General features: G+C 44.0%; 3 protein-coding genes across 4 annotated transcripts in view; all 3 read left to right on the top strand.

Moving 5' to 3' along the window:
• The window catches only part of LOC118234354 (cell adhesion molecule 4-like), a 65,265-nt gene extending 56,907 nt beyond the window's left edge, over window positions 1–8,358 (top strand). The window contains exons 6-8 of the mRNA XM_035430829.1: window positions 1,495–1,667; window positions 7,040–7,168; window positions 7,651–8,358. Coding sequence (XP_035286720.1) covers window positions 1,495–1,667; window positions 7,040–7,168; window positions 7,651–7,760 — 412 coding nt within the window. The 3' untranslated portion in view covers window positions 7,761–8,358. The remainder of the gene's footprint in view (window positions 1–1,494; window positions 1,668–7,039; window positions 7,169–7,650) is intronic.
• A 1,853-nt stretch (window positions 8,359–10,211) lies between these two features.
• On the top strand, window positions 10,212–16,350 carry LOC118234366 (40S ribosomal protein S19). Its single transcript, XM_035430855.1, has 6 exons — window positions 10,212–10,280; window positions 11,045–11,115; window positions 12,702–12,802; window positions 14,203–14,386; window positions 16,004–16,058; window positions 16,290–16,350. The coding sequence occupies exons 2-6, from the start codon at window positions 11,045–11,047 to the stop codon at window positions 16,314–16,316; spliced, it is 438 nt and encodes a 145-aa protein (XP_035286746.1). The 5' UTR covers window positions 10,212–10,280; the 3' UTR covers window positions 16,317–16,350.
• Window positions 16,331–27,289, top strand: part of LOC118234349 (basal cell adhesion molecule-like) — a 32,028-nt gene continuing 21,069 nt past the window's right edge. The window contains exon 1 of one of the 2 annotated variants that reach the window (XM_035430821.1): window positions 16,331–17,540. In XM_035430821.1, the coding sequence (XP_035286712.1) occupies window positions 17,447–17,540 (94 nt within the window). In that variant the 5' untranslated portion in view covers window positions 16,331–17,446. Of the gene's footprint in view, window positions 17,541–18,400; window positions 19,547–27,289 lie in introns of those variants that run through there. The other variant, XM_035430822.1, reaches the window with a different exon arrangement.

The raw sequence follows: 27,289 nt of genomic DNA, 5'->3' as shown, positions 1-27,289 counted from the left end.
TCCCTTGATCATTTCGAGTGACAGAAAAAAGAAAAAACTTTCATGGCTTCGTCTCAAAGCAGAGTTTTTTTTTTTTTTAACAGAACAGAAAGCAGATTTGACTCATGACCATTTTCTTTGCAAGAGGCGTCTTTGTTCAGGAAGGTAGCAACGTTCTCGAAATTCTCGACTCCCTTTGTGATTCTACCTGTCTGTCAAATTCGACGAGCAAATTCAGCCTCTTTCCGACGGCGCTATTTGTCAAGGAGCACATTTGAGGAAACAAATGCACTCATTGTCCGATTTGATTGCTCAGACAGTTTTTTTACCGTGAACAATGGACGGATGTTCGTTCTTAATTTCCAACCCCCACCTCTTTCCGACGTAACGTGGCCTCGGCAGGCGAATCGCGTACCCGTGTAATTTCAGATCGATTGATCGCTCGTTACGTTTTCAAAATTGCATTTGTGACCGGGAAACAAAGAACCCAACATTCGCGGGGATTCCTCAGGTCTGGGTCTTTTTTCTGAATAGATGCATTTCCATCCGTAAGGCGCAGCGAATTCGCCTCGGAGCGGGGAGAACAATGCCTTTCAGCTGGGTGCGAAACGAACACCGTGTCAGGTGTTTCTAAACTGCACCGCCGAGGAAAAAAGGTGGAATCATGGGTATTTTAGCAAGCCCCTACATCTCCTGGTTACTAATGACTGGAATTAATCTTTCACAAGTGAGAATGGCGGGTTGTTCAATGCCGACAAGGTGCAGGGTAAGTGGCGCACCAATAGAAACTGATTGCGTTGGCCTTAATGCAAATTTACAGCTCCTCTGCATTTTCCAGAACTTTCCAACCCCGCGAAGGTACTTCAGCTCGGCATTATCATACAGGAGGCCAACATTCATTCATTATGGATTGACATTCCGAAGTTGCATAAATTCATGCTAATGGGGAGATAGCAGGCGAGCGTATTCATGAGACGGAGCGTCTGAACGAACGTGCTCATAATTCACCGAGCTTCCGCGCCAAATCGTCCCCATCCTGAGCTGCAGCCTGTCTGCTGCGGCTGAGGGACGGGGGGAGGCGTGCTTCTCCGCCAAACCCCGGGTCAAATACACATTTGTTTTGGATTGAAATGCTTTTCTACGCTTTACTGATCTTGTCTGGTGTGTTGGAACCAATGGAATCCTCTAAACAATTGCAAACCCCCGCCTTCTGGTCATGTTGGCAGGCTCAGTTACACCAGGCAAGATCAAAGGAGGACAGAAAAGTATTTGAATCCAAAAACAAATGCGTAATTGACCCAGGTCTGTTCTCCGCGAAACGCTACTAGCTGCATCCATTAATAAAATCGTCTGATCATCGATGGCGAAAGAGAGGGGCGGGCCGTTTGTCTGTCTGTCTGTCCAGCGGCAGGCTATCATCCGTGCGCAGGGAGGAATTTAGTTTTGTTTTTTGAAGTTATTTCCTGTTGTTCCTCCGATCGTGGCGGCCCTCTCCCTGGGTGTCGCCCCCTGCAGGCCACGGGCGGTGCAGTGGTCCCGGGTGAACGGCTCCCTGCCGGAGAAGGTGGAGGTCAGCGGCTCCACCCTGATGGTCTCGCGGCTCAGCCGGGCGCACAACGGCACCTACCTGTGCCAGGCCCACAACCTGTACGGCCGGGCGGCGGACCACTACACGCTGCTGGTGTACGGTGAGCTACCGCACGCGCCGTGAGGGGTTAGGGTCACAGACACACACGCACTACCGCACGTGCCGTGGTAGGGGTTAGGGTCACAGAGGCACACGCACTACCGCACACACCGTGAGGGGTCAGGGTCACAGACACACACGCACTACCGCACACACCGTGAGGGGTCAGGGTCACAGACACACACGCACTACCGCACACACCGTGAGGGGTTAGGGTCACAGACACACACGCACTACCGCACGCACCGAGAGGGGTTAGGGTCACAGACACACACGCACTACCGCACGCACTGAGAGGGGTTAGGGTCACAGACACACACGCACTACCGCACGCACTGAGAGGGGTTAGGGTCACAGACACACACGCACTACCGCACACACCGCGAGGGGTTAGGGTCACAGACACACACGCACTGTATAGCACACACAGTTAGAGACTATACGCACGGTGTGTATGAGATTAGAGACAGTATACACTGTGTGTATGAGATTAGAGACAGTATACACTGTGTGTATGAGATTAGAGACAGTATACACTGTGTGTATGAGATTAGAGACAGTATACACTGTGTGTGTAAGATTAGAGACAGTATACACTGTGTATGTAAGATTAGAGACAGTAAGCACTGTGTGTGTAAGATTAGAGACAGTACACACTGTGTGTGTGAGATTAGAGACAGTACGCACTGTGTGTGTAAGATTAGAGACAGTACGCACTGTGTGTGTGAGATTAGAGACAGTACGCACTGTGTGTGTAAGATTAGAGACAGTAAGCACTGTGTGTGTAAGATTAGAGACAGTACACACTGTGTGTGTGAGATTAAAGACAGTATACACTGTGTGTGTGAAATTAGAGACAGTATGCCACTGTGTGTGTGAGATTAGAGACAGTACGCACTGTGTGTGTAAGATTAGAGACAGTACGCACTGTGTGTGTGAGATTAGAGACAGTACGCCACTGTGTGTGTAAGATTAGAGACAGTAAGCACTGTGTGTGTAAGATTAGAGACAGTACACACTGTGTGTGTGAGATTAAGAGACAGTACGCACTGTGTGTATGAGATTAGAGACAGTATACACTGTGTGTATGAGATTAGAGACAGTATACACTGTGTGTATGAGATTAGAGACAGTATACACTGTGTGTGTAAGATTAGAGACAGTATACACTGTGTATATGAGATTGGAGACAGTATGCACTGTGTGTGAGATTAGAGACAGTACACACTGTTTTTAAGACAGTACCAGCATACACTGCTGGCATAAGGTTAGACAGCACACACTACTGGTATAAGGATAGCAGAACACACTACTGGTATGAAATTAAACATCACACCCTGCTGGTATAAAATCAGACTCTACTGCTATAAGTGTAGAGACAGCGCGATATTCCATAGAGGGGGCTGTTGAATGTTAACTTAATTGTGAACAAAATGTGCTTTCAAACCCGACGAGAAAACAAATACATTTTGTCTACATCTGGATTATCAATAAATGTCGAAATACTCTGCCTTTAATGAGTGCAGTCTTGTAGATGTATTGTTGTTCTTCAGAGCTAATTACTAAGACAGCTCTAACGTTGACCTGATTAATTGCTGACTTCCTGAGTGAACACACGGGCAACCAGAAGAATGCACACCGCGCAGATTTGCGTGCGCAACGTGCACGTGCCCGCACGCCTACATGCTGACATGCGTGCGAAATTCCTTCGTGCGGCTCGAGCTCTTTCAGCTTCCTGCGCGCGTAGTGGAATGATCATAATCGCGGACGCGATCGCGCTGAACGCGGGTCAGCCCCGCGACTCCGTCTCGTCCGTCGGCTCTGACCTCTTCATCCTCTGACTAGACTCCGCATTCATTCGCCGCGAAGGGGAACGAGCCAAAACCAGGAAGACACGCGCTGCATATTTAAAGGGCCCTTTTCTTCACCCGCGAGGACGCTTGCCAGTTCTGGCTGGCTCGGCAGTTTTTTTTTTTTTAATTTTATTTATTTATTTATTTTTTTAACGATACTGAAGGCTCTCTTGTTTCGCCCCCCTCGTGCGGCCGGTCGCCAGTTTGCATCGGGGGGGCGGGTGGGGGGGTGAGGGGGGGCCCGCGATGACTGCGACAGACAGCAACGGGGCGATTTTTTCCCGGGTGGCGGGGACGCTGACTTCGCGTACCGGACGCGGCGGCCGGCACTTCCTCGGAACGCTGCAGCAGCGGGACCCCCTCGCGGTGCAGGGGAGAGAGAGAGAGAGAGAGAGAGAGAGAACGGGCTAGGGCTAGCCGCCGCCGCAGCTGCCTACTGCTCAGCAGTAAAGATAAAATATTTCCACCCAGCACCCCCCCCCCCCCCCGTGCCCGTGCCCCCCCCCCTTCTCCTCCTCCTCCTCCCCCAGAGACCTGCAGTGTGGGAAAGTCATCTTTTATTTTGCTATGATGCGCCACACTTCCGCACTGTATGTAGATTAAGGCTGTTCTGTTTATTCAGTACAGGACTTGCAGATGCCCCTGTGCCTTTATCTAAGCTGGAAGTGGAGTTACTTTGTCCTCATATACACAGTATATGTCAGCACTGTGTCAAGACGGCTTATGTATTTTTTTTTAATGTAAATGTGTGCAGGAAGGTGCGTGACGGTTCGAGGTCTGGTCGCTGTTCGCGGTTGGCAGTCCCTTTTTCTGCTTCCTTCTTTCCACCCGAGAAACGAATTGGGCCCTGCTGACGGGGAGGGATTAATGAAGGAGTGATCTCATCCATGGAAAACATCGACGAGCTGGTTAAAGTTGGCACTCGCTGCGTCGCCGCCATGCCAATATGCCGCGGATTTAACTGGGCCCGTGGTTCCCGTAAAGCACTGTGTATATTTTAAAATGCACTGTGCCCTAAAATGAATTCAATCCAGAGTTTGCCGCTGGTGTGATGATAAAATGATGCAAAGGGGAAAAAAAATGAACCTTCGCTCAACTCAAAGTGTCCTGCAGTATATATATTTTATTGATCGCAGTGAAAATGTGAACTTGAGAGGAATTTGTTATACATCGCAGAAAGGGGAGGGGCAGTGAATGTCATGACAGAAATTTCAGGTGACGACTGTCAGGTACGGCCTGTTTGGAAGACGGATAAGAACAGATTTATCCAGACCTTTGTTGCCCTCTCCTGGATAAAAATCAGTATTGCTAGCGTTCATTTGCTTACCAGTGTCAGATCGTGGTGCCACCTCACAGCATACGCACTCTGGCATACTGTCTGACTCAGATAAACAAACAAAAAAATTAAATTCATACTCTTAGTCTCGGACGACAGAGCACTTCCATTTGCCAGCCTTATATGTGCATTTACATTAGGCGGTTCACCTGGAGTGATCTTCTCCAATGTCAATCAGTCAGCGAACGTGCTTGTCAGGAGTGCAAGCCAACCCCTGTAGCCTAGATGGTGAGAGTCTGCTTCATATCGCCATGAATTGGAGTCCGTGGTGGCGGGAGACAGTGGCCATTCGATTAACGTACGATTATTGCCCCTAAGTCGTAGTGGAACCCCTTCTTTGACTGGTGCTAGCTGTCCTGTAGCACAGTGTGTCAGCGTGTGGCTTGTGGTGCGGAAAATAGTCACTGGCTTGAGAGGCAGAAGAAAAGCAACAGAAAAAGGAGAAATGTTGCAATTAAGGTCCCCTTTCCTGTCGCTTTTGAGCAGGACGTTGTTTCCAGTCACCTGTGATGTGTGGAAGTCTCTCATCTTGCAGCGCCTTGTGTCTGTAATCCCTTCAAGTGTTTCAAACTCCTCCGCTGTCAGAAATCTGTCAGGAAACATCCAGTTCAGAGAAGGGAAATGTAGTCTCTGCCCCGTTAAGTGTAATTATCAATTGCGAGACAATGGCCTCGTAATAGCCACGAAGAGAGCGGCGTGTCAAAAAAAGAAAGGAACAGGCGAGAGATTTTAATTGTGCCAGATGGTGACATTCTGCCACAGTCGCTTTTGTGAGGAGAATCAGCAGTCAAAGGCAATCTCGGGGGTGGGCCTGTGGGACGGCCCGCCGGTACGGACGGATTTCCCCGCCGAAGCCGAGACGGGGCGGATGACGGGTTTCCCGGGAGACGGTTTCTCGCGGTGACGGCAGGGGAGGTGTGAAAGACACCATTCATCAAACAGGGGGATGAATCCTTTTTTCTTTTTTTTAAAAAAAAAACCCTGCTGAAATCGTCCGACGGTGTAGAAGTCCGACTCCCTCTTCAATCACAGGATTTTATTTATTTTTTTGTTCAGCTGCACACACTTGTGCCTCAGTGCCTCTGAAGTGAAGGAATGCCTTCTCTCTGTGGGAGGCAAACTCAGTCATCTGTCTTACACGCCAGTGGCTGTTTTAAAAAAAAAAAAACAACAAAAAAAAACAACAAAAAAAAACAGGGTTTAATACTGTAAGTCAAGTTCCATTGTAGTTAATGGTGATGTCCGCGCCTCTCTCTCTCTCTCTCTCTCTCTCTCTCTCTCTCTCTCTCTCTCTCTCTCTCTCTCTCTCTCTCTCTCTCTCTCTCTCTCTCTCTCTCTCTCTCTCTCTCTCTCTCTCTCTCTCTCTCTCTCTCTCTCTCTCTCTCTCTCTCTCTCTCTCTCTCTCTCTCTCTCGCGTAGCCCAGCCCAGCGCGGCTAGTGTTCCGCCGCAGCGTTTTTGGGACATTACCGGGACGGCGATCCTTCAGAATCCCCGCCTGGCTCGCCCCCCTGCGTTCGCTTCGCGCGGCGATTCCGCCGTTTGTTTTCTTTTCGGGCGGACGCGCGGGCCGCGTCTCTGCCTCCCCTGACAGTGACGGAGAGAGAGAGGAGCGCCCGCTGCCCCCCCCCCCGCCCGACACCGCCGCGCCCGCCGAACGCCGGGGCCCATGTCGTACGGGGGCGTCCGTCGCCTCTGCGCGATCCATCACCGAAAGAAAAAAAACCCCAAAAAAAGAAAAACACAGAAAAGGCGCCGGCTTGATGTGTTAATTTCATCTCTCATGGAATTTCACTCGGTGAACTCCCTCCCCCTCTCTCTGTGCCTCCCTTGGGCTTCGCATAATGAATGTCAACCACTTCTCAGTCTTCCGCTCTCGGTCGGCTCGGTACTTATGTTCGCTCGTTCCCTGTCATTATGCGTATCATTCGTTTAAATGCACTTAAGCTTTGGAGCTATAAGGGATGCAGTTTTTATGTTTTATGGCTTTTGTGTTGTGTACCGAGTGAACCTCTCGCTCTCTCTCTTTCTTTTTCTCGCCGGCTTGTGAGAGCACTGCAGTTTCTCTCCCCACTTCAGATCGGCGGTGCAGATTCAGCTGCAGCGGCTGCTACTGTGTTTCTCGTTTTAACCCTACATCTCTCTCTCTCTCTCTCTCTCTCTCCCTGTCTCTCTCTCTCTCTCAGACCCTGGCGCGGTGGTGGAGACCCACAGCGCAGTACCCTTTGCGGTGATAGGGGGCATCCTCGCGCTGCTGGTTTTTGCCGTCATCTGTGCGCTCATCGTCACCACCTGGTGCTCCCTCAGACAGAAGGGTGAGACAGAGGAACGGAGACGTGAGATTGAGACATGAGTACTGACGGTCAGGGGAAATGAAACGTGTGACAGCCTGTCGTGCCACTGTTTATGTGAAAAGCTGAGAGAAAGAGACTGAACTCTTCTCTCTATGGTACTTCAGTTCGCTAGTTCGTTTTCTATCTGTTTCGCTGCCCTGAATGTGTACTGATAGTAAATAAACAGTGCTAATTTTCAAATGGCTCCACCTACTGTAAGGTAACCTCTTGGCAACCATGTCGTGTTCCATTTGTGCCGGCAACTGGTCAGAGAAATGATAGGGGATGTCGTTGACAGAGATGCATGTGTGAATGACAAGTCATTAATCACTGTAATGAAAGTCTGCAACCACTCGTCAGAAGGAGGTGACCCTGCATCTCACCTCCTGTCTCTCTCCTCTTCGATGTGTTTTTGAGAGATAATCTCCTGATATATCAGTAAAAAACCCTTATCTGTTTGTCAGGTTCCTACCTGACCCATGAAGCCAGTGGCCTGGATGAGCACGGGGAGGTCCAGGAGGCCTTTCTGAATGACGGGGACGTCCGGGAGGGCAACAAAGAATATTTGCTGTAGCCCTCTGCTGGCGGCCTCCGGAACTGCAACAGTACAGTGGGACACTGCAGACCGCTCAAGAAACTGTCACAAAGAGCAAAAAGGGAAGGTTGTACGGATATTCTTGAGGGGGGATAAAGAGAGACACAAATGATACACTGTACTTTGTGGGCACGGAGAAACAGAGAGAATGCATAAATGTGATGGAGGGAGGGGGTTAATAGACAAAGAGTGACAAAGAGAAATGTGTATTATAACAGTTCTCAGCCTGTGGTGATTCATGTAGGCTCTGTCTTGGACTTTCTCTTTTCTCTCTGTCTCTCTCATTACCTCCCTGTCTCCTGTGTGTGGGTGTGCGTGTGCGTGTTTGTGTGTGATATAAACCGAGTGGCAATATTCTGCCTCTTATCGTGAATAAAAGAAAAAGAGAATCACTGAGGACAGATATTCAAACGATATATCAAAAAAAGGATAAACTTTCATATAAAAAGCCAACGCTAAAAAAAAATCTGAAAAAAAGTGCTAAAGGAGAAGTGAAAAAATTAAATATGGATCAATAAAATCTGTTATTTTTTGGATGATGTAACACAGAAAAATAAAATAAAGTTATACAATGACAGATCTCTGAGTTCACTATTTGTATTTGAAAAAATTCAGTTTGAAACATATTTTCCATGGAATTGATTCTGTTAACACAATCAAGAAACTGTCATTCTGCAGCCAGAATTACATATGTCACTCTTCTGTCACATTGTACTATAAATAAAAAAGAGAAACAAAAAATGGCCTCCAATAATTACCTGAGTCTTAAAGTATCGATACAGTGCCCTTCTCATGGCTGCTTCTGTGTAATGTACTATCGCCTTCTCTCGGTCTCTCTCACTATTGCTCTTCCTGTCTACTAATATTATTTGTTTTCATTTCTTCTTATCTGCTGCTCATTTTATTTCCCTGTACCTGTGGGGCTGAGAGATGTGAAAGAGAAAATAAAGGCATATCTCAAAAAATGGTTACAAACAAAAGAAGGTGATATTGTGTTTGCACAGTAAATTGTGAAAGGGATTCAAAAAATGCTGATTCAGGATAAAACTGGAAAGAAAGAGAAAGGAAACAGGCCAGAGAGATGCATAAAAATGAACAAATGTTCAAGGAAATATATTGCTTACAATATACGGTAAGCAACACAAAGATGTTACATAGAGAGTAGACCTGCGTCTTTACTGGATAAAAAGTCACCACAGGTGCATTGGTTCAAAAAATGTAGAAGATTACCTTAATGGGGCTGAGCCCGCACACTGTGTATTGGAAGGGAACTTATCCCAAAATGACGACCAATGTGCTGAGATGTGCCAAAAAATATCTTTGTTTATTCAAATCATAAGTGCAAAAACATGAAAGTGCTGAAAGTTCCAAAAAGAAAGACAGCAAACGTTTCGGTCAGGAAACCATCATCAGTGCTTGCAAACACAGTGCACAGGCAGAGTTATGTAGATACAAACACTTGATTGTAGGATATTGCATTCACCTGTCAATGAATTACGTGAAACAATTAAACAACACAAAAAATAACTGATTTAAAATATAATTTGTCCAATAATCTTGTGATATACCTGTCAAATTAATTTCCTTGAACCAGAAGACATAATTTTGTAAAATGTGCACTGGGCAAAGTGTATGGTTTTACATGTTTTAATCACATAAAGTGAAATTCCCGATTCAAAATCCATTTGTGACTCAAGTTTTGGGCCAAAGAACAATTTCAAGAATAAGGGTACATCAAGCAAAGCCTAGAATTGGGGACAAAACCAATGGAGCCAAGATGGGTATTTTCTATTCAAACCTGCATCCATGAGACCAAGTACACCCGCAGGAAAATGGAACTAACTTCTGACAGCTGATCCATATTTAAATCACATCTTGTTGATTGTGATAGCCAAACAAGAAATGATTTAATAAAGTAAAGGTACAGTAAGTTCTCTCCCTATCCCCCACTCCCCATGCCCATGCCCATGTCTTTTCTGTCATAATGAAGATGGGTCATGCAGCGTAATTGTAATTCCTATGCTTAAACAATGATTTCATATACTTAACTGGTCTGTAGGCACAAAACATCGCGTTTCTGGGTAGTCTTGAACTGTGAGATTCTATGAAAAATAGTTTATATATTATTATTTATTTATATATATTGTTTTATTAGTTTATATTGTTTATTCACGAAAAATGAATTGACAGTGCGGACATAAAAGTAAATCGTAATTCCTGTGAAATTTCTTAATGGTAAAGGTTTGTCATATGTGACTCATAAGACAACGGAATGATGTCAGCACAGTAGTTAATACCGAAATTCCTCCACAGAACAAGAATCTTACACGTGTTCATAAATTCACTGGACAACTAATTCTGTGGCCACCCCTCACAACCACTTCTTTTTGTGCATGTTTGCCCTACTGGCAAAATCTCGCGTTAGTAAACGTGAACAACCCCTTCAGATCACGGTCTGGAACACCCATCAGCCTTTTCGCGTACTGCCGACAGAGCAAGGTAGATGAATGTAGCAGTGTTGCGCTTGAAACATGTGCGAATAGTCTTTACAACTACAGATTTCATATGAAAATCGACCGCTTTCATTCATTAGAGTTTGGGCCAAGGGGTGAAGTGAATAAAATAATTATACGACTATCCTGTCGGTTTAAATTGTTGTGATGTTAATTGTAACAATGGCCGCTCCCATCCAACGCATAGGCCAACGTGCTGTAGACACTGTACCTAGCATTAGCTCTGTAGCTAGCTAGCATACGTAATTCCTCTGTCGTGATTCAGTGCAACTGGCGAAATTGCTGATTAGTTCACTTGACCTGATTACTTTAAGACCTATTGAAACGTTCTATTAAAGCCTTCACAATTTTAATCTGTATGTTAGCAAGCGATTTGCTCATTTGCACGTATCAATAGCTACGTTATGTAGCCGTCATGCCGTCTTCCACGTCGGGATTTAGCTTGCTCGCTAGATAGCTAATATGTTTCAACTCTGATGATTCTAACATTAAATTACAGTATGAAATTGGTAATATGATATTATACATTCCACGTCATGAGCTCGTTTTCGTTCGCTTTCTCTGACCACAATATGTCACTGTGTGTAGCATCTGCAGTCAGATTGGATAACGGTAAACTTAACAGCCAACTGACTGGCTACAGAAGCTGCTATGTTATCTGGTAATAATCAAATGGTATGCTGGAGTGTTTCTTTATCGATGAAAGTCAGTTTATCTAATGTCTCGTTTCTTTCGTTCTCCCTTGAACAGATGCCGGGTGTCACAGTGAAGGACGTCAACCAGCAGGAATTTGTCTGTGCGCTCTCTGCCTTTCTCAAAAAGTAAGATGTATTCCTACCCCCGCTGCACAATGTACACTTAAATCACATTCACATTCACCCTGCCATAATTTCCTGCCTCGGATTTCTTCAGAAAACAGAAATTCTTTCTATCTGTGTCCTATTTTTTTGGTTGGATTTGGTTGGCCATTTTTCAATTTGAAAGTTACTGGAAACTGGTAACGCATTTGCAGAAATTGGCTTTAAAATATTCTGTATATCATTCTGTTAGTGACACTTTTTTTTTACAGTGAAATGACAAAAATATTATATATTTGTGTCTCTGCAGAGTTCCCTTCAACAATCTACCTTTGAATACATCTCAAAAGCAGTGTGGTTTACAGTTTAATTTTATTACAGGAAGTAATTTACGAAGGGCAAAATTGATCCTTTTTTCCCTTTGTAAAGGCAGTATAAACATCAAGCTGTCCAGTTTCTTTGAAAATCTATTTCACAGAACATGTCGACACGTATCTTGCCTAGTTTTTTTTACATGTGCTATGTATGAGCATGATAGTGTAGTTATTTTTTTTGCCAAGAGAAGTGTGTAGAACAGGGCTTTGGAACTCCAGGTCCCTCGAGCCGCATTTGCTCCATGATTGTTGCAAATCTGCAATTATTTTGCTCCAATCATGCGTTACACTGCTTTACTTCACTAATAAGCTTGCTTCCTGAACCAAGGAGGCAAAGTTTATTAATGAAATCAGGTGGTGAAGTACATGGTTGGAGCAAATACCTCCAGCCACCGTGGCCCGTAGGACCTGTAGATGAGTACTGCTGGTGTAGAACATCTCACAAAGTTGGCATAATGGGAGGTGGATAAACTCATGGCATATTCTCATACTCGTGAGTGGCCTGCTTATGGATGTGTTGACTGTTTGCTATTCAACGAGCAACAAATTTTCTTACACCAGACTTTCAGAACTTTCTAAGACTGACTAACTTGCTCAAAACGAGGTGAGGTGGCTAAATTGCTTCCGTCAAGAAAATCATTGGACTGTTAAATTGCCTGGCCAGAAGTGAGCGGCTAGTTTTCCTGAGGAGAAATTATAAAAACAGGTGTTGATTTCGCAATCAATTTACTCTGTCGGAGGTTATAAAAACATCTCCGGAAATGTGGAAATTTTTCCCTCGTGGACAGAGAGCAGCATTTCACTTAGGCTGATAAATACATTCTAGCTGGGTGTTGGAGAAACGGAAATTGTATGCTGTCACCAGGTACTGATTTTCAAAAAAATGTTCTACCTCTGAAACGGTTATTGTGTTAATTCATCAGTAAGGTGGAGATGTTGCTACTTAAGCATAGTCTTCATCCTTTCTGGGCGTCAAGGACACGGATTTGGTCTGGCAGTCACCTTTTATGAAGCAGTATGTCTGGGGAAGGGTTTTAGTGCAGTCTTTTTTTGTGAATGGATGTGGTATACATTGTGTACAGAATTATGCATTCACGTTTTTTGAGCAGTTGGGTTCATACAAATCAAGGTCATACACATTCATGCTCTTTGTTAATGGTGACCCCTGTGTAGGTTTGCCTGTGCACTCACTCACTGCCTCTCTTCCTCCCTCCTCCTCACTCTGCCCCCGCTCAGGTCTGGGAAGTTGAAAGTTCCAGATTGGGTGGACACAGTGAAACTGGCCAAGCACAAGGAACTGGCTCCCTGTGATGAGAACTGGTTCTACACCAGAGCTGGTGAGGAGGAAAAACCCGCCTTTGAGTTTAACCGTTACAAAGCCACTCGAATCGGACCGAACCGTGGCTTATTAAAGACCGTATGCAATCACTTTCTCTTGTGCTTTCAGTGTGCCTTAATACAGAGGTACACTCGTTTTCAAATTTTACAAACAGGAAAAGAAGTGTCCTGACAAGCTTGACCTTTCTGATTGGATGTTCAGGTCAAGTGGAGCTCTGATTGGCTGCCCACCAAATGGATGCGCCACTGATTTGTTTAAATGTTTTAAACTGTAGCTTATTGGCGCATGACGCCAGAAACCTGGTCACTGAATAATCGACTAATAGCAAATCCTTGTGTTGTGGTCACTTTGTTAAAATTAAATTTAAAAAAATGACCATGAAAAAAATAGGCTTAAAATCATATCTTTTTTTTTTGTTCTTTTTGTGTAATGAAACTATTAAAAATGATTTCCTTTGATTGCATAGGGTCTTTAATGTGTGTACTTTGGTAGTACATGCCTCGTACGTGCTGGCGGACAATCCAGTAAAAATGTGGTGTGTTCACCAAAATATATTGTGCGTTCAAAGCTTTCTGTTACCGTTTGCGTTTAAAGCTTTGTGTTATCGTTTCACCTCCTTGGCTTGTGATTGCTCTCGTTACCTGCTTCAATATACACTTTTTTTTTTTGGACAGTTGGCCTGTTACAAGAGCGCCAGTGTATTAAAGCTTTTCAAACTTAAAAGTGGGCTCACTTGTGCTGAGCATTTTTCATGCTTTCTTTCTTTCTTCTTTCCTTTCTTCTTTTGTTCAGAGGTTCTTCAGGTTAATGACAGTAATGGCAGTGCACCCCGCCGTCGTTTACTTTCTGGCTGCTGTTCCCGCGTTTGATTTTTCTGCCATTTTATGTTGACGAAAAGCGCACTGAGCCGATGGCAGTTTTTTTACGGAGACACTTAGCGTAGCAGCCGGCTCCTCTAAGGCAGTTTGCAGCCCTTCGGCGTCCCCGAAGTCAATATAGTCGGAGCGAAGGAGGAAGATCAGATGGCCTTTAAATCAATTAGCAAGTGTCAGCACCTTTATCGGCGGGCGAGAACCCCGCGTCTGGATTTAATAGCTGTTTATGTAATTAAACTCTCGCCGTACGATTACTGTGTTCACACGTAGCTGTGATTGGTGAAGCTCGACTGCCTTGCGTGCCCCCCCCATGAATAAATTGCTCCGACCTTTCGCTGTGAATTAGAGACGCATTCTATCTCGCCGCCGTCTCTCTTGGACAGCCCGCCCCCCCCCCCCATTCCTTGGGGTGTTCTAATTCAGTCGGAGCGTAAAGGCTATTGCTTAGTAACCGCAGCTTGTTGTGTTGTATTGGCGTGTCCGTTGGCTGCTTCTGACCCCTGAATCTCTCCCTGTGCCGCAGCCTCCACGGTGCGTCACCTGTACCTGCGCGGGGGCGTGGGCGTGGGCTCCATGACCAAGATCTACGGCGGTCGCCAGAGGAACGGCGTCTGCCCCGCCCACTTCAGCCGCGGGTCCAAGAACGTGGCGCGCAAGGTGCTGCAGGCCCTGGAGGGGCTCAAGATGGTGGAGAAGGACCCCAACGGGTGAGTGGGCCACTGTTCGACCACAGGGGTCTGCTCTGCATTCACATTTATTTATTTAGCAGACGCTTTTATCCAAAGCGACGTGCAAAAGTGCGTATCATGGTCATCGGTCAACTACAAAACACAGTTCTGTGGGTTTGGGTGGTCACAGAGTACCTGAAAGATGTTTCACTTCGATATAACACAGTATTTTTGTGGAGCTTGCCCCATTGTATTTGCGTAGCGTGAGTTCTTGAGATGTCAGCTGTCCCTGCTTGCTGTTTGACGGGACATCGTGGTTGTCCCGTTCCTAGTTCACACTCATTCGTTTTCGGGCCCTTAAAGAGAAAAACCATCTGTTAAAGGTTTTGTTCCTTTAAGCGAAGTATCCTTGAGCACGATAACATTATTCACATGGGAGCGTACATCGAACCCAGCTATGGCTTGCTGTATTTCTACGCGGTGGTTATTTTCTAAAACTGGGACTTCACGCGAGTACACTACATGGAGTGGGAACCGGACAGGGAGGAAAGATGATGCCGTCAATGGTCTAAACTAGGGACAGTGGATGTTGCTAGAATTCATTCTACACAAATGCAATGGGGTAGGCTTCACAATATTACTTGTTATACCAAAGTGATTGAAGTGGAGTGGTTTTCGTCAGGAGCAATACTGTATTTGTCTAGTTAACAAACGAAAAAAACAGACCTGCACGAAGGAACTTATGCCAGTGGGGTTTGAGACAGAAGTTGAACTAGCCTCCTGCTCACTGACATTTCGCGATGTTTTGAGGAGCGTTGGCATGGCTACTGGGCCGCTGACAGCTCTCTATGTTAGTGTTCATGTGCTTGTAGTCATGTGACCTTGTGCCAGTCGTCCGGCCTTCTGTCATTCCCGTCCTGTCCCTGGGTGACCTTTGACCCCTCGGGGTAGGAGTATCCGTGTCAGTGGCCCCCCGGACGTGTAAAACGTCTCTTGCCTCCTGCGTTGCAACAGCGTGCTACGGCAGCAGGAGCTGCAGCAAACGAATGGCTGCAGGATAAATTCGGTCAGGGCGACGCGTCAATCACATTGCTTAAATCTTCCCGCCGGGCCGCTCGGAACAGACTCTGAGCGTCTCCTAAGAGAACGGATTGTGGATTTGAAAAGCACCGCGAGTGTGACGTGTTTCAGTCAGACACAGTCTTGGCAAATAAAACTTCAGGGGGGGGAGAAAAAGAATCCCCCCCCCCGCCCCCCAATTTAGTTATATTGCTTGAAACTGCTCTTCCTGTGCTCCTGTGGATTTCGCCCGGTTTTATGTAAATCCACGTTTGGCTCACTAATGAACTCTCACACCCCCGTAATGATTCTTGTCGTTGGCAAGCGCGGCGCGGTCGTCTGGGAGTCCGGAACAATACCGTCGACCGGACAGTAAACTTGTTCTGAAGTCCGAGCCAAAAGCCGAAGCCTTTCGTTGCCGAGTCTGTGTGTGTGTGTGTGTGTGTGTGCGTGTGTGTGTGTGTGCGCGCGCGCGCCAGAGGACGACTGTCGCCTCGCGTTTCCACCTGTCAGTTTCAGAAGTTAATGTATCGTGTCGCGAAGCTGTGTGTGTGCGTTGGCGGCAGACTGAGAGGATGTATGCTCTTCCTTCTACAGAGGCCGCAAACTGACTCCACAGGGACAGCGAGACCTTGATAGAATCGCTGGCCAGGTGAGTCGCTATTTATCACCATGAAAACCTACCTTTTTATGTCACCCTCCCCCCCCCACCCCCCGCTTTTTGTTTTGTTGTTTTGTCTACTCCCTCTTCTCTTCTGCTTGCGTTTTATGAGTCTTCCCAGTCTCCTGGCCGAACCCCACGGCCCCCCTCCCCCGGCAAAAATTAAAATAAATGTCATGAAACAGCAGGTAATGAATAAAGGAATTCTTCTTCTTCCCGCAGGTCGCAGCTGCAAGCAAGAAGCAATGAACTGTACAATAAAGTAATGAATATGTTGACTCAACTTATTGTCATGTGAAGTCTGTTCATGGTGATCTTGCCTACAAGGCTTATGTAAATTGTGGCCACTCTTGTGATATACTCAGTAGTCACAGACAAAATCAGTTATACACTATATGACCAAAAGTAGCTGGACACCAAAACCATGTTTTTAATGGTTTGGGCTGGGCCCCTTAGTTCCATTGAAGGGAAATCTTAATCCGACAGCATACAATCACATTCTAGACGATTCTGTGCATCCCCAACAGTTTGGGGAAGGCCCTTTCGTGTTTCAGCATGTGGCCATGCCCCTGGGCACGCATATAGAGGTGCATATAGAAATGCTTTTGTCGAGAACGGTGTGGAAGAACTTAACTGGCTTGCACAGAGCCCTGTCCTCAACCCCTTTGGGATCAATTGGAAAGCCAACTGTGAGCCAGGCCTAATTACCCAATCGGGGCCCAACTTAACTAATGCTCTTCTGGCTGAATGGAAGCACATCCCTGCAGCAATGCTCCAACATCTAGTATAAAGCCTTCTCTGAATAGTGGAGGTTGTTATAGCAGCAAAAGGTGGATCAACTCCATATTAATGCCCATAATTATGGATGAGATTTTGGATTTCAGATGTCCACATACTTTTGGCCATATAGTGTGTGTATAGATGCCTACAGTCTTTGGTCAGGCAGAAATTACAATTACTGGTACCTGTGTATAAGTTAAACCATTGCATGTCAAAACCATTTGGTATTTCTATATTTAATTTTACATTTGAATTAAAAATATACCACTTTCACAGAATTAAAATATTGAAAAGGGTTTAAATGCACGGGGTTCTTGAATTTCAGTTAATTAGCTTGTATATGTAAACGAAATATGAATTAAGAAGATTAATGAAATGAGCGATGTTAACCCTTCCTTGCAGTTAGTAAAAAGACATTCATGTGCACAGATTTGTCCACATATGCTGTTTAATATAAATATGCAATTCGTGCCCTTTTATGAAAATGAAATTCGTGATTAATATCCCATTTTTACATTAGAATAATCACATGGGTTTTTAGATAAGACTGATTCCGGCGACGGAAGATTTCTGTAATCTTCAGAACATGCGCATAAGCCATGGAAACGAATAGAAATGCGACTAAATGTCTCACTCCCGAGAGGACTGTAAACGCTAATACCTCTGCGGTGGGCAAGGAAGTAGACCGACAAGGTATGACAATCTTTCGAAAATAGGGTGTACCGGAGTATGTTGACAGAATTCTAATTAACCACAGCTCCCCTTCACCCCCTTTCGTGGCAAAATGTGCCTTGCAAGAAGCATAGGTTCTACATCGTCCATATCCTGCACACTGGAAAGCCTGGAAGATTATTTTTTGTTGGCAATAGACAAATCAACAAGGATTATGCTCATCCTGAGGATGTTTTTATCAGCTGACTCCAAACCTCTGTGCATCGCCACGGGGCACGGTTTTTTTATTTATTTTAACGTGGCTGTTTCTCTCCAAGCAGTTGCACTTGTAATCAATGCTGAAAATCTTGAAGCAATCGAAGGATGAAAGCGTTTTTAAAAAATAAAATTGTCCCATTCCTGCACGGATATTCCATTTCTATCATGGCCAAATTTATCAGAGGCACTGTTCCAAATAATCTGCAATATTTGTAATTCTAAAAACTCTGGCCTCGTGTTTACCCCGAGAGCTTACATCTTAAGTATTCAAAAGTTACTTAGAACGGTGCATATAAATTTCGTTAAAGGTAATGGGAGCACAACACGGTCAGTTATTTCGCCCGTCATTTTCTTTGAGTAACAAGATTATGGCACACACACACACACAACGAAAAGTTGTTTTCAGTAAATTGTAATTCTGAAACACGGAAACGTTTATGTGAGATGAGGATCGCACTCGAAAGATTATGTTGTGAATTGAGGTGGAAAAAAGCATTGCGCCGTTACAGGTGCGCAACAGTTGGCGAAGGCAGAGTCTGACAAAAGCAGGTGGCATTCTTGACTATGTCTGTATCGGAGATTGAGATTCGAGTCACGACACCGGTCCGTTACGATTTGAGGATTTAAGCTTTGTGGCTTAAGGTTTTTCTCTTTGATCGAACACAAATCAACGTGTAAAATCTTCCAATAAAATTTTCGGGTGTTACGGTGGCCGGCTGTGAGTTTCCAACATTAATTTTGGACTTCATTGACAGCTTGACTGCATTAGTTTGAAAGCCGGTGCGGTATTTGACTTGGGGTGGACACGCATCAAATTAAGCGCGATTGGTGGGGAATCTTCACCATTTTCCATTTAATTTTTTAATTGGCCTAACTGTAGCTACAATAAAATTTATGTTTGGTAAATGGTGAAAAGAGAAGACGGTCGTAAATGGGCGTGGCGACGGAGAAACGATTTACTAAAATAAAAAGGGGCGAGGGAGAAAATAGAAGGTCGTTTAATTTTTAAAGTAATACGTTCTGATAAAGAAGACTGCTATGGAGAACAGGGTAGCCTGCTTTGATGTTTTGAAACTTCTGTATAAAGCCATACGTTGTTGTTACCATTTAAAAGTTTGTCAAAAGGCCAGTAGACTACTTTATCAAGTGGAATAACACTTTAAGTTGTAGCCAATAGCCTATTATATAAAATTTAACTTGGTTAATATGGGCCTATATCGCACACATCAGAGACAGATGTTAATGGATAATTGCTGTTTCAGAAGTAATATAGTTTACATTCTCACTTAACTAATTTGTAGCAAACGTGATAGCCTAGCCTACTTCATGAAGTTGCAATTCAAGTCACGATTGTAGCCTACTAATCCTCATAATGGGTCACCATCAATATAAACATCATAATAAAGACCCTACCTTGCTTCTGGTTTCTTGGAATACCCTAGTGGAGGCTGGGTAACCTTTTGTGTAAGAAACTGTCACTAGCATCATATTTCTCAGAGAGGGAGTAAGGGACGGGCAACACTAGAGGTAGAAGACCAGAACACCTCTAGATTTTACAGGTAGCCCATTCAATAGACTGCCGGACAGATTTCAGAAGTAATCTTCAGGCGTGCTGAAGTTATAGGCCAGTCAACACCTCGAGGAACTACGGTGGACAGAAGACCATAATTTTGGAGAGCTCGTGTGCATAAGAAAAGTAGAAATGCATGGGATCCCGAACCTTGGGCGCGTGCCACTCCTGTGCACCTTGCTTTTTTGTTCGTTGCAAGGTAAGATGATATCTGTGCGTCCCGTCGAGCTTTAAGCTAAGTTTTAAAATATATTTTGTTGTTGTCCACTAAGTTAAGAGAGCTTGCTATTTGTTTGTTAAATTTTTAAACTTTTATCGAATTTGAATAAATTTTGAGTGCGTGAAATTCAACTTTTTATTTTATTTTATTTTTTTACATAATTCCCAGATTAGTTTTAAGTTTAGCCTAGCGTGTGAATGTTTGAGTGCGTTTCGTTGCCCGAACGCAAAAATAAATGACGGAAATGGAAATTGTAATTGTTTTGAAAAACAAAATCCGCTTTGACTGTAGGGTCACACTGAAAGAATGACTGGAATGAAGCGTTAGTGCAATGATTAAAGGAGCCCTCTAAGCACGACAACGACACTAAGAGAAATGGCTTTGTCAATCATAAAAAAGGACGAATTGTAACCGACATAATATTATCAGCGAAATGAAAGCTTCTGTTTAATAATTGTATCGAATATTTCCAGTTTAATTGAACAAGTTTAATTCGCCTTTCGCTTTCTCCAATTTAAAAAAAAAGGAAATCCAATAAACCCTTCTGTAGCCTAGTTGTTTTGATTTCCCGACTTTTTGCGTGTTGTGCTCATGGAATAGGCCTATGTCAAAGAATTCAGTTTAATGCACAGGTATTGTGAGTGGCGTATTGGCAAGGTTCTTGGTCAAATGTGACTTAAGTCAACATTAATGTTTGAATATTATTTAAAATACTAAATCGGAATGAAATTTGACAATTAATGGCAAATTAATGGGCATTAATTGTCAAATGTTGACTTAGCTAATTAATGGCAAATAAAGAAAGAAAAAAGATCAGAAACGTGCAGTATCCTCACTCTACAGTTCTACCTTGTACTAGTCAGCAAAATAAGACTGGGACAAAATACAATTGGTGACGCAAAGAACATGTTGAGAACAATGGGGCGTCTATAGTAATGTGGTGTTCAGTTCAATTACGGTTTAAGACTAAGTCTGGTGAATTCGTTGTATGTGCATACATTATGAGTGCTGGCTGTGAGCTTATACAGTAATACAGTGGCTTAAGTCAGAGCTTCAAAAATAAGGGCCTGGGAACCCCTAAATATGCAAGTTGTTCCAGCAAATCCTGTAATTAGTAAAGTGTAATTGCCTTTGCCAAGGAGGTTATGTAATGACGCCCGTCCATCCATCCATCCATTTCTGACTGAAATATCTGGAAAAATAATGTCTGGATTGCCATGAAATTTGCTGTGCACATCTGCAATAAATTGGTGGCCTGTCCAGGGTGTATTCCTGCCTCCCGCCCAATGCACGCTGGGATACGCTCCAGCACCCCTGCGACCCTGCTCAAGATAAACGGGCAAAGATAATGAATGGATGGATGGATGGAGATCAACACATCCAGAAAAGTAATGTCTGGATTGCCATGAATTTCCTGTGCATATTTATGTTCCCTATGGAAATACACTTATTGATTTTGATGATCCCATGACCTTTCTTCTAGTGCCACCATCAGGTCAAACATATCTCAACAAGACCAGGTCAAAACCTAGTATATGGCTGGACCTAACACACTTCATGCGGCCGACCAATGGTGTAACTTCATAACTCAGTGACTCAGTCACAGACATTCGCGTTTGTAGGGCTGGCCCCGCTGTTGCGGTCCAGCCAAAAATTAATGACTGGATTGGCAAGACATTTGAGGTGCACATTCGTGCAAGGGAAGACTCTTGTGCCTTGCTGGAGGTCAGCACTCTACTGAGGGCATTCATTCTCGTTGAGATCATGATTTTTGCCTTTCCTTTTGCTAAGAAAGTAGACTTGGCTCATTGCTGCAAGCTTTTTTTAACCCCTCGTTTACAATAACTTGATGTTTGGTTCCAGGAGACATCTCAAATTTACAGCATTGTAAACCAGTATGATTCTGGTTGTCAAGTTTGTCAATTAATCATTCAAACAATTTCTTGTACAAAATATCAGGCTCTTATAGACTGTAGCCCATGTTGTTTGAGCCTGTGTACTGCACACATCAGTTTGGTGTAAAGTGCATGTCCAAATTGTTCTGCAGTTACTGGGATATGATTCACAATTCTTATTCAAATATTTTCCAAAAGTGCTCTGTACTCTGCTCCAATGCTCTCAATATGACATCAGGATACCCAGAGTTCACTGGTAATCTGTATGATTTTACATGTGAGGGGCTGATTTTACAGTGTATTTTCACAGTGTACAGTGTATTTATACCATTTTTTTTTTGTTTTTGCCATGATTTGGTTCCATCATGTCCTACAGGCTGTTTTTGAGCTTGAATAATCCTGCTGCCATTTATTACCAAATACCTGAGCTATAGGAGTCTGAACTGCATGGGTATTTCTTCTGGCTGTTCACATATAATCTGCCCCCTCCTCTGTCTCTATCTGTTTATCTGTGTTCTAATCTTTCACTGGGTCTCATTTTTCACTGGACCACCATTTGCTCTTGTCTCTGCCTCAGTCGTTCCTTAACACAGTGTATTTCCCTAACACAGTGTATTTCCCTAACGCAGTGTATTTCCCTAACGCAGTGTATTTCCCTAACACAGTGTATTTCCCTAACGCAGTGTATTTCCCTAACACAGTGTATTTCCCTAACGCAGTGTATTTCCTTAACGCAGTGTATTTCCCTAACGCAGTGTATCTCCCTAACGCAGTGTATTTCCCTAACACAGTGTATTTCCCTAACGCAGTGTACTTCCCTAACACAGTGTATTTCCCTAACACAGTGTATCTCCCTTACACAGTGTATCTCCCTAACACAGTGTATTTCCCTAACGCAGTGTATTTCCCTAACGCAGTGTACTTCCCTAACGCAGTGTATTTCCCTAACACAGTGTATTTCCCTAACACAGTGGATTTCCCTAACGCAGTGGATTTCCCTAACGCAGTGTATTTCCCTAACACAGTGTATTTCCCTGCCCCGTCCTTCCGTTTCTCTCTGTGTCCCCATCTTTCTTTCCCCCACACTCCTTCACTCTACCCGTCCTCCGAAGCCGTCTCTGGTACCCAGGGTTCATGACCTTTTTGTGAATGAGCTCCTGGTTACACCCCCTGGAACACCCCCCCCCCCCCCCCAAAAAAAAAAACTTGCCCACACCAACCCGGTGGCCTCTGACAAGTCGGGACTGGTGATGGGACTTATTAGCATTCTTTCATACTAAGGACACCCTGAGGTGGACGGGATAGGTGCATCCTTTTCTTAACCCGCGCCTTTGTGGAGAGAAAAGCAAAGGAACTTGAAAGCTTTTTGGCGTTAAAATCTTCATGATCCTGGGCCACAGTTTGCACATTCTTTACACTCCGCAGACAACACATACAGAGTGGAGACAGAGTAACACATATAGAGTGTTGCACTGTAAGTCTCCTGTCTCCTTGCCTCTGATTGGTTCAGTGATTAAAGGCTGCTTGCCTTTGGTTTACCAAGATTCTACAAGTAGCAGACCATTCGTAACCAACTGCCGTTTCCTATGAGATTTTCTCATTTGACTCTCATTTGACTCTCACCAAGAGTGACAGGACCACCCTGCCCTCAGATTTCAGACAATGTTGGCACTCAAAGTTTGACAGCAGGTTGTATTCTCTATCTATACAGAGCTCTGGAAAGTGCCAGGAAATATTACAATTCTGTCAAGCTCCAAGCATGTCTGAGCTGGAAAATAAATGGGTGAAACCAAAGATAAATGCTTCATACTGTTATCATTCAAAAGACCAGACACTCCACCAAGAATAATGGCTTTCCTACAGTATAAAAATATTTTATACGGGTTACATTGTCCTTCGTTCTGTTAAAGTTGGAAAGCTGTCAATTTCAGATGGGATGCATCCAATGAATCTCCCAGCACTACCACTCAATTTCCAAGAATTTGAATGTTATATTTTCTGTCGTACTGAGTAAAAGCCCACCACAAATATCCCAAGGCGTTTGTGTGCACGTACATGGCTTCTGCACATTGTAATTTCAGCCACAAGTTTCAAACATTAGAAAAGGGACCAAAGATGGTTCACTAAGAGAGCGTGTTGGCGAAATTCAAACAGAAGGCCATAAACACGTCAGATGGTCAATTCTGACTTTTGCCTGTAGCAGTGTCCTTCCAGACTGGCATCAAACCAAGAATTAACGCTCATTTCCTACACCTCCGGTTGAAGAAAACACGGTCAGTTTTGTTTTTATTCCAGGTGCTGACCTGTTATATTACAGCATTCCAAACGGCTGCTGCAGTGCAGCCTTGGTCTGTAATGAATGGTATTCCCATGAACAGGTTACAGCTTGCTCCAAAGCTTGCCCCAAAGACACTGTTGAAGCCATGCACAAAAGTATGGTGTAACTGGTGCATGCACATCCATATAGAAATGGTATATAATGGTATATAAGTACAGAAGGTAGAGAGAGCTCTGGTGTTACCATGAAGTCATAGCCTCTCAGAAGATAACTGAAGTTCCCCCTGGGAAAAATAAAGTTATTCTGTTCTGTTCTAAGATCACATATCATTGGTAGAACTTGTTATTAGATTCCCTGGAGGCAGGGGGGTCTGCTGGCGTTGAATAGCTAAGGTTTATCTTACCATTATTCATCTGGTTGAATAGTTTTAGTAACCCAATGACTTTCCCATGATGCATATAGTTCCTGTGTGAACTTGAATTTGAAAAAGAGGGAGAACAGATTTACTGTCAGGGAAAAGTGCTTACACACTTGTCCTTTTTTATTTATGTATTTTTTTTTGTGTGCCAAAGCTGGTACCTCTCTTTCCCTATTGTCCTGTTTGGTTTCCCCATACCAACTGCCACGACGAACACTGCTGCATTGACTGCCAGTTCTTAACTACCTTCGTAATTCCAAAGCGAGTTTAATACTAGTTTAATACTCTCAAAGTAAACGATAATTTATCAACACTTGCTTCTTTCCGAGTGAAATACAAAAATGTTACAACCACTTAGAGAGCCAATATGATTGGCGGAACAGTTTTGAGCCTGGCCACAGTTCCACTACTGCTGTTAAAAACTCTGCTTCTATGGTAGGGGAACTTAATGGATTATACATTGAACATACACAATTGCATACATGAACGTTTTGTTTGCATTTCATCTACCTAAACTAACTGACGGTTTAACGAATACGAGGATGTCTGTGAAACCAAAATTAAACGATAGTGTTTCAAAACTTGCCTCACAGATTAGAAAGCACTATTTAGTAGCCGTAGACGTGGTGGTTGCACAGAGCTGTGTGGTGTCTGTCAACCACACCTTTTGCCGAGGCCTGCCAGTTAGAACACATATCTGAGGATCCATCCCCGGCGGCATCTCGGTGCGTGAAGCAGACCCCCTTGATGACGGGACTAGAGGACAGCGAGGGGGGAATGTGGAGGAAAAAAATTGACTACGCTCCGGGGAGTGTATTCTTCGGTAACAGATAATCTTCCCTTAAGCGGCTGTTGGATAATCGGCAGCCCTGGTTATGAATCACGGACTGAAAGCTTTGCAAAGAGCTCCATATACTGAAAGCTTTGCAAAGAGCTCCATATAGAACTCGTTCTCGTTTAATTTACACTCATATTGAAGCAGACCTAAACTACAGTGAGAAAACGAGTTCTTCGTAAACCCGGAACGTAGTAAATCAATTCCGCGGCTAAATAATAATTAAAAGCGTAAATTTGACACAGCGCCAGGTGTTCTTGTAACTAATGTGGGCCAGCTACCACATGTGCCGTTTTTTAATCATGCTCAGCATCACATTTCTACCCAAGAATGATGACATCTTGATCAACTTGGCTGTTGCCAATATTCTTGTTTCGTTTAATGTGAGCTCAGGGAATCCAATCAGATGTAGCTACATTATAGTATATTTGCGTACAATGAGATTTTTATTATAATCTTTTGTGTGTTGCCTGAAGTAACACTAATAATACACTATTTCTTTGCAATCGAAAAGGCTTAATCTTTTCTCAAGCTTGTTAATTTACTCATAGTTTTACTGTATTTTGAAAGCAGTCATTGTCTCAGCTTATTAAACATTTTGAGTTAACTGTGCTTTATCTGTAAATTGTAGCACACATAACATAACATAACATAACATAACATAACATAACATAACATAACATAACATAACATAATGTGATGAGAACAGGCCATTCTGCCCAAAAATGCTTGCCATTTTCCTCACTAAATTAGTGCTCTGATTACTTGCAGAGTAGATACTATCTGACACCAGATTGTGCCTAGTTTTGAAAATCCTCAGAGTTTCTGTCTCTACTATGTGACCTGGCAGGCTATTCCACACATCGACTAATCTCTGCAATCTCTGGAAAAATTCTTCCAGATGTCTACCAAATTTACCTTTTGCTAAATGCCATTTATGTCCCCTCATTCTACTGACAGAACTCAACATGAAGAACCTCTTTTAGTTCACTTTGTTGATCCTCTTTACGAATTCTTTTGCCAGTATGTTCCCAGGAAATGTTGCCTCCTCCTGTGCATGACATATGAACTGCATCCCTTTCCTGCAGAATTACATATGGAATATAGTAATAATAGTGACGGAGTGTAGCACAGTGGGGTAAGGAACCGGGCTTGTAACCGAAAGGTCGCAGGTTCGATTCCCGGGTAAGGACACTGCTGTTGTACCCTTGAGCAAGGTACTTAACCAGAATTGCTTCAGTATATATCCAGCTGTATAAATGGATACAATGTAAAATGCTATGTGTAAGTCGCTCTGGATAAGAGCGTCTGCTAAATGCCTGTAATGTAGTGAGAATAAGCGTGTGAAAATTGTGAGAAAGTACTGTGAGAGACAGAGCTAAGGACTTGTCAGCTTCCGTTCATAAATGTTGCTCTTTTCAGGCTGCAGGCCAATGTCCTGAAGTGTAATCCTGTTAGTACTGCTGATGAGGGTTTGCCTTGGTTCACTTGATGCACTTTCAACATGTGGGACTTACCGCATGTCCTTCCGATTTGCATAACTCAATTGAAGATATGATTGGCTTGCTGAGTTAAAGACCAAGGTCTCTTTAGCCAGTGGAGCAGATTATACTTCTGCTCAGGCTCTAGGAGGTGATGTCATCTAACTTCTAGCAGAAACGCTCACACAATTAGCCATCGTTGAATTCCAGTATGCTCAAGCAAACACAGCGAGTAAGGAGTTGGATGTCGCACATCTAACTAGCATTACATTACATTACATTACATTACAGGCATTTGGCAGACGCTCTTATCCAGAGCGACGTACAACAAAGTGTATAACCATAACCAGGAACAAATGTGTCGAAAACCCTAGCGAGAAGTACCGTTCCAAGTGCAGGGAACAACCGCATAGTTCAACTTGGACCCTGAAGGTTAAGCTGATTAACACTAACACAAACGAGAACAGTAACAACGCAGTCTATGCAAAAATACAAGCAGTAGTTAAGACAAGTGCATTAACTAAGTCACCTACGAAACAGCTACCTAGTTACAACCCTAAGCTTAGTCAATTAAGAGATTACAGGGAGGTAGGGAGGGATGGGGAGAGGTGCAGCCTGAAGAGATGAGTCTTCAGTCGTCGCTTGAAGTGGGTCAGTGTCTCAGCTGTTCTGGCCTCCACGGGGAGGTCATTCCACCATCGTGGGGCCAGAACAGACAGGAGGTGTGCCAACTAACTAGCCTCATATGGGAGAGCATATTTTTATGATGTCTCCCTCTGACACGTTGCCATGCATGTGACTCAGTAATTCTGCCG

Source organism: Anguilla anguilla, chromosome 8 (genome assembly GCF_013347855.1).
Source record: "Anguilla anguilla isolate fAngAng1 chromosome 8, fAngAng1.pri, whole genome shotgun sequence".
Lineage (NCBI taxonomy): Eukaryota > Metazoa > Chordata > Actinopteri > Anguilliformes > Anguillidae > Anguilla > Anguilla anguilla.
Note: the sequence above shows the minus strand (reverse complement) of the source record. Positions and strands in the feature narration are given on the sequence as shown.

What these genes read in the sequence shown, in the direction of transcription:
- LOC118234366 (XM_035430855.1), top strand. Translation starts at nt 11,045, where the DNA reads ATGCCGGGTGTCACAGTGAAGGACGTCAACCAGCAGGAATTTGTCTGT. An exon ending in CTCTCTGCCTTTCTCAAAAA is followed by an intron (nt 11,116 to 12,701) that starts GTAAGATGTATT and finishes GCCCCCGCTCAG; the next exon opens with GTCTGGGAAGTTGAAAGTTC. An exon ending in TTGATAGAATCGCTGGCCAG is followed by an intron (nt 16,059 to 16,289) that starts GTGAGTCGCTAT and finishes TTCTTCCCGCAG; the next exon opens with GTCGCAGCTGCAAGCAAGAA.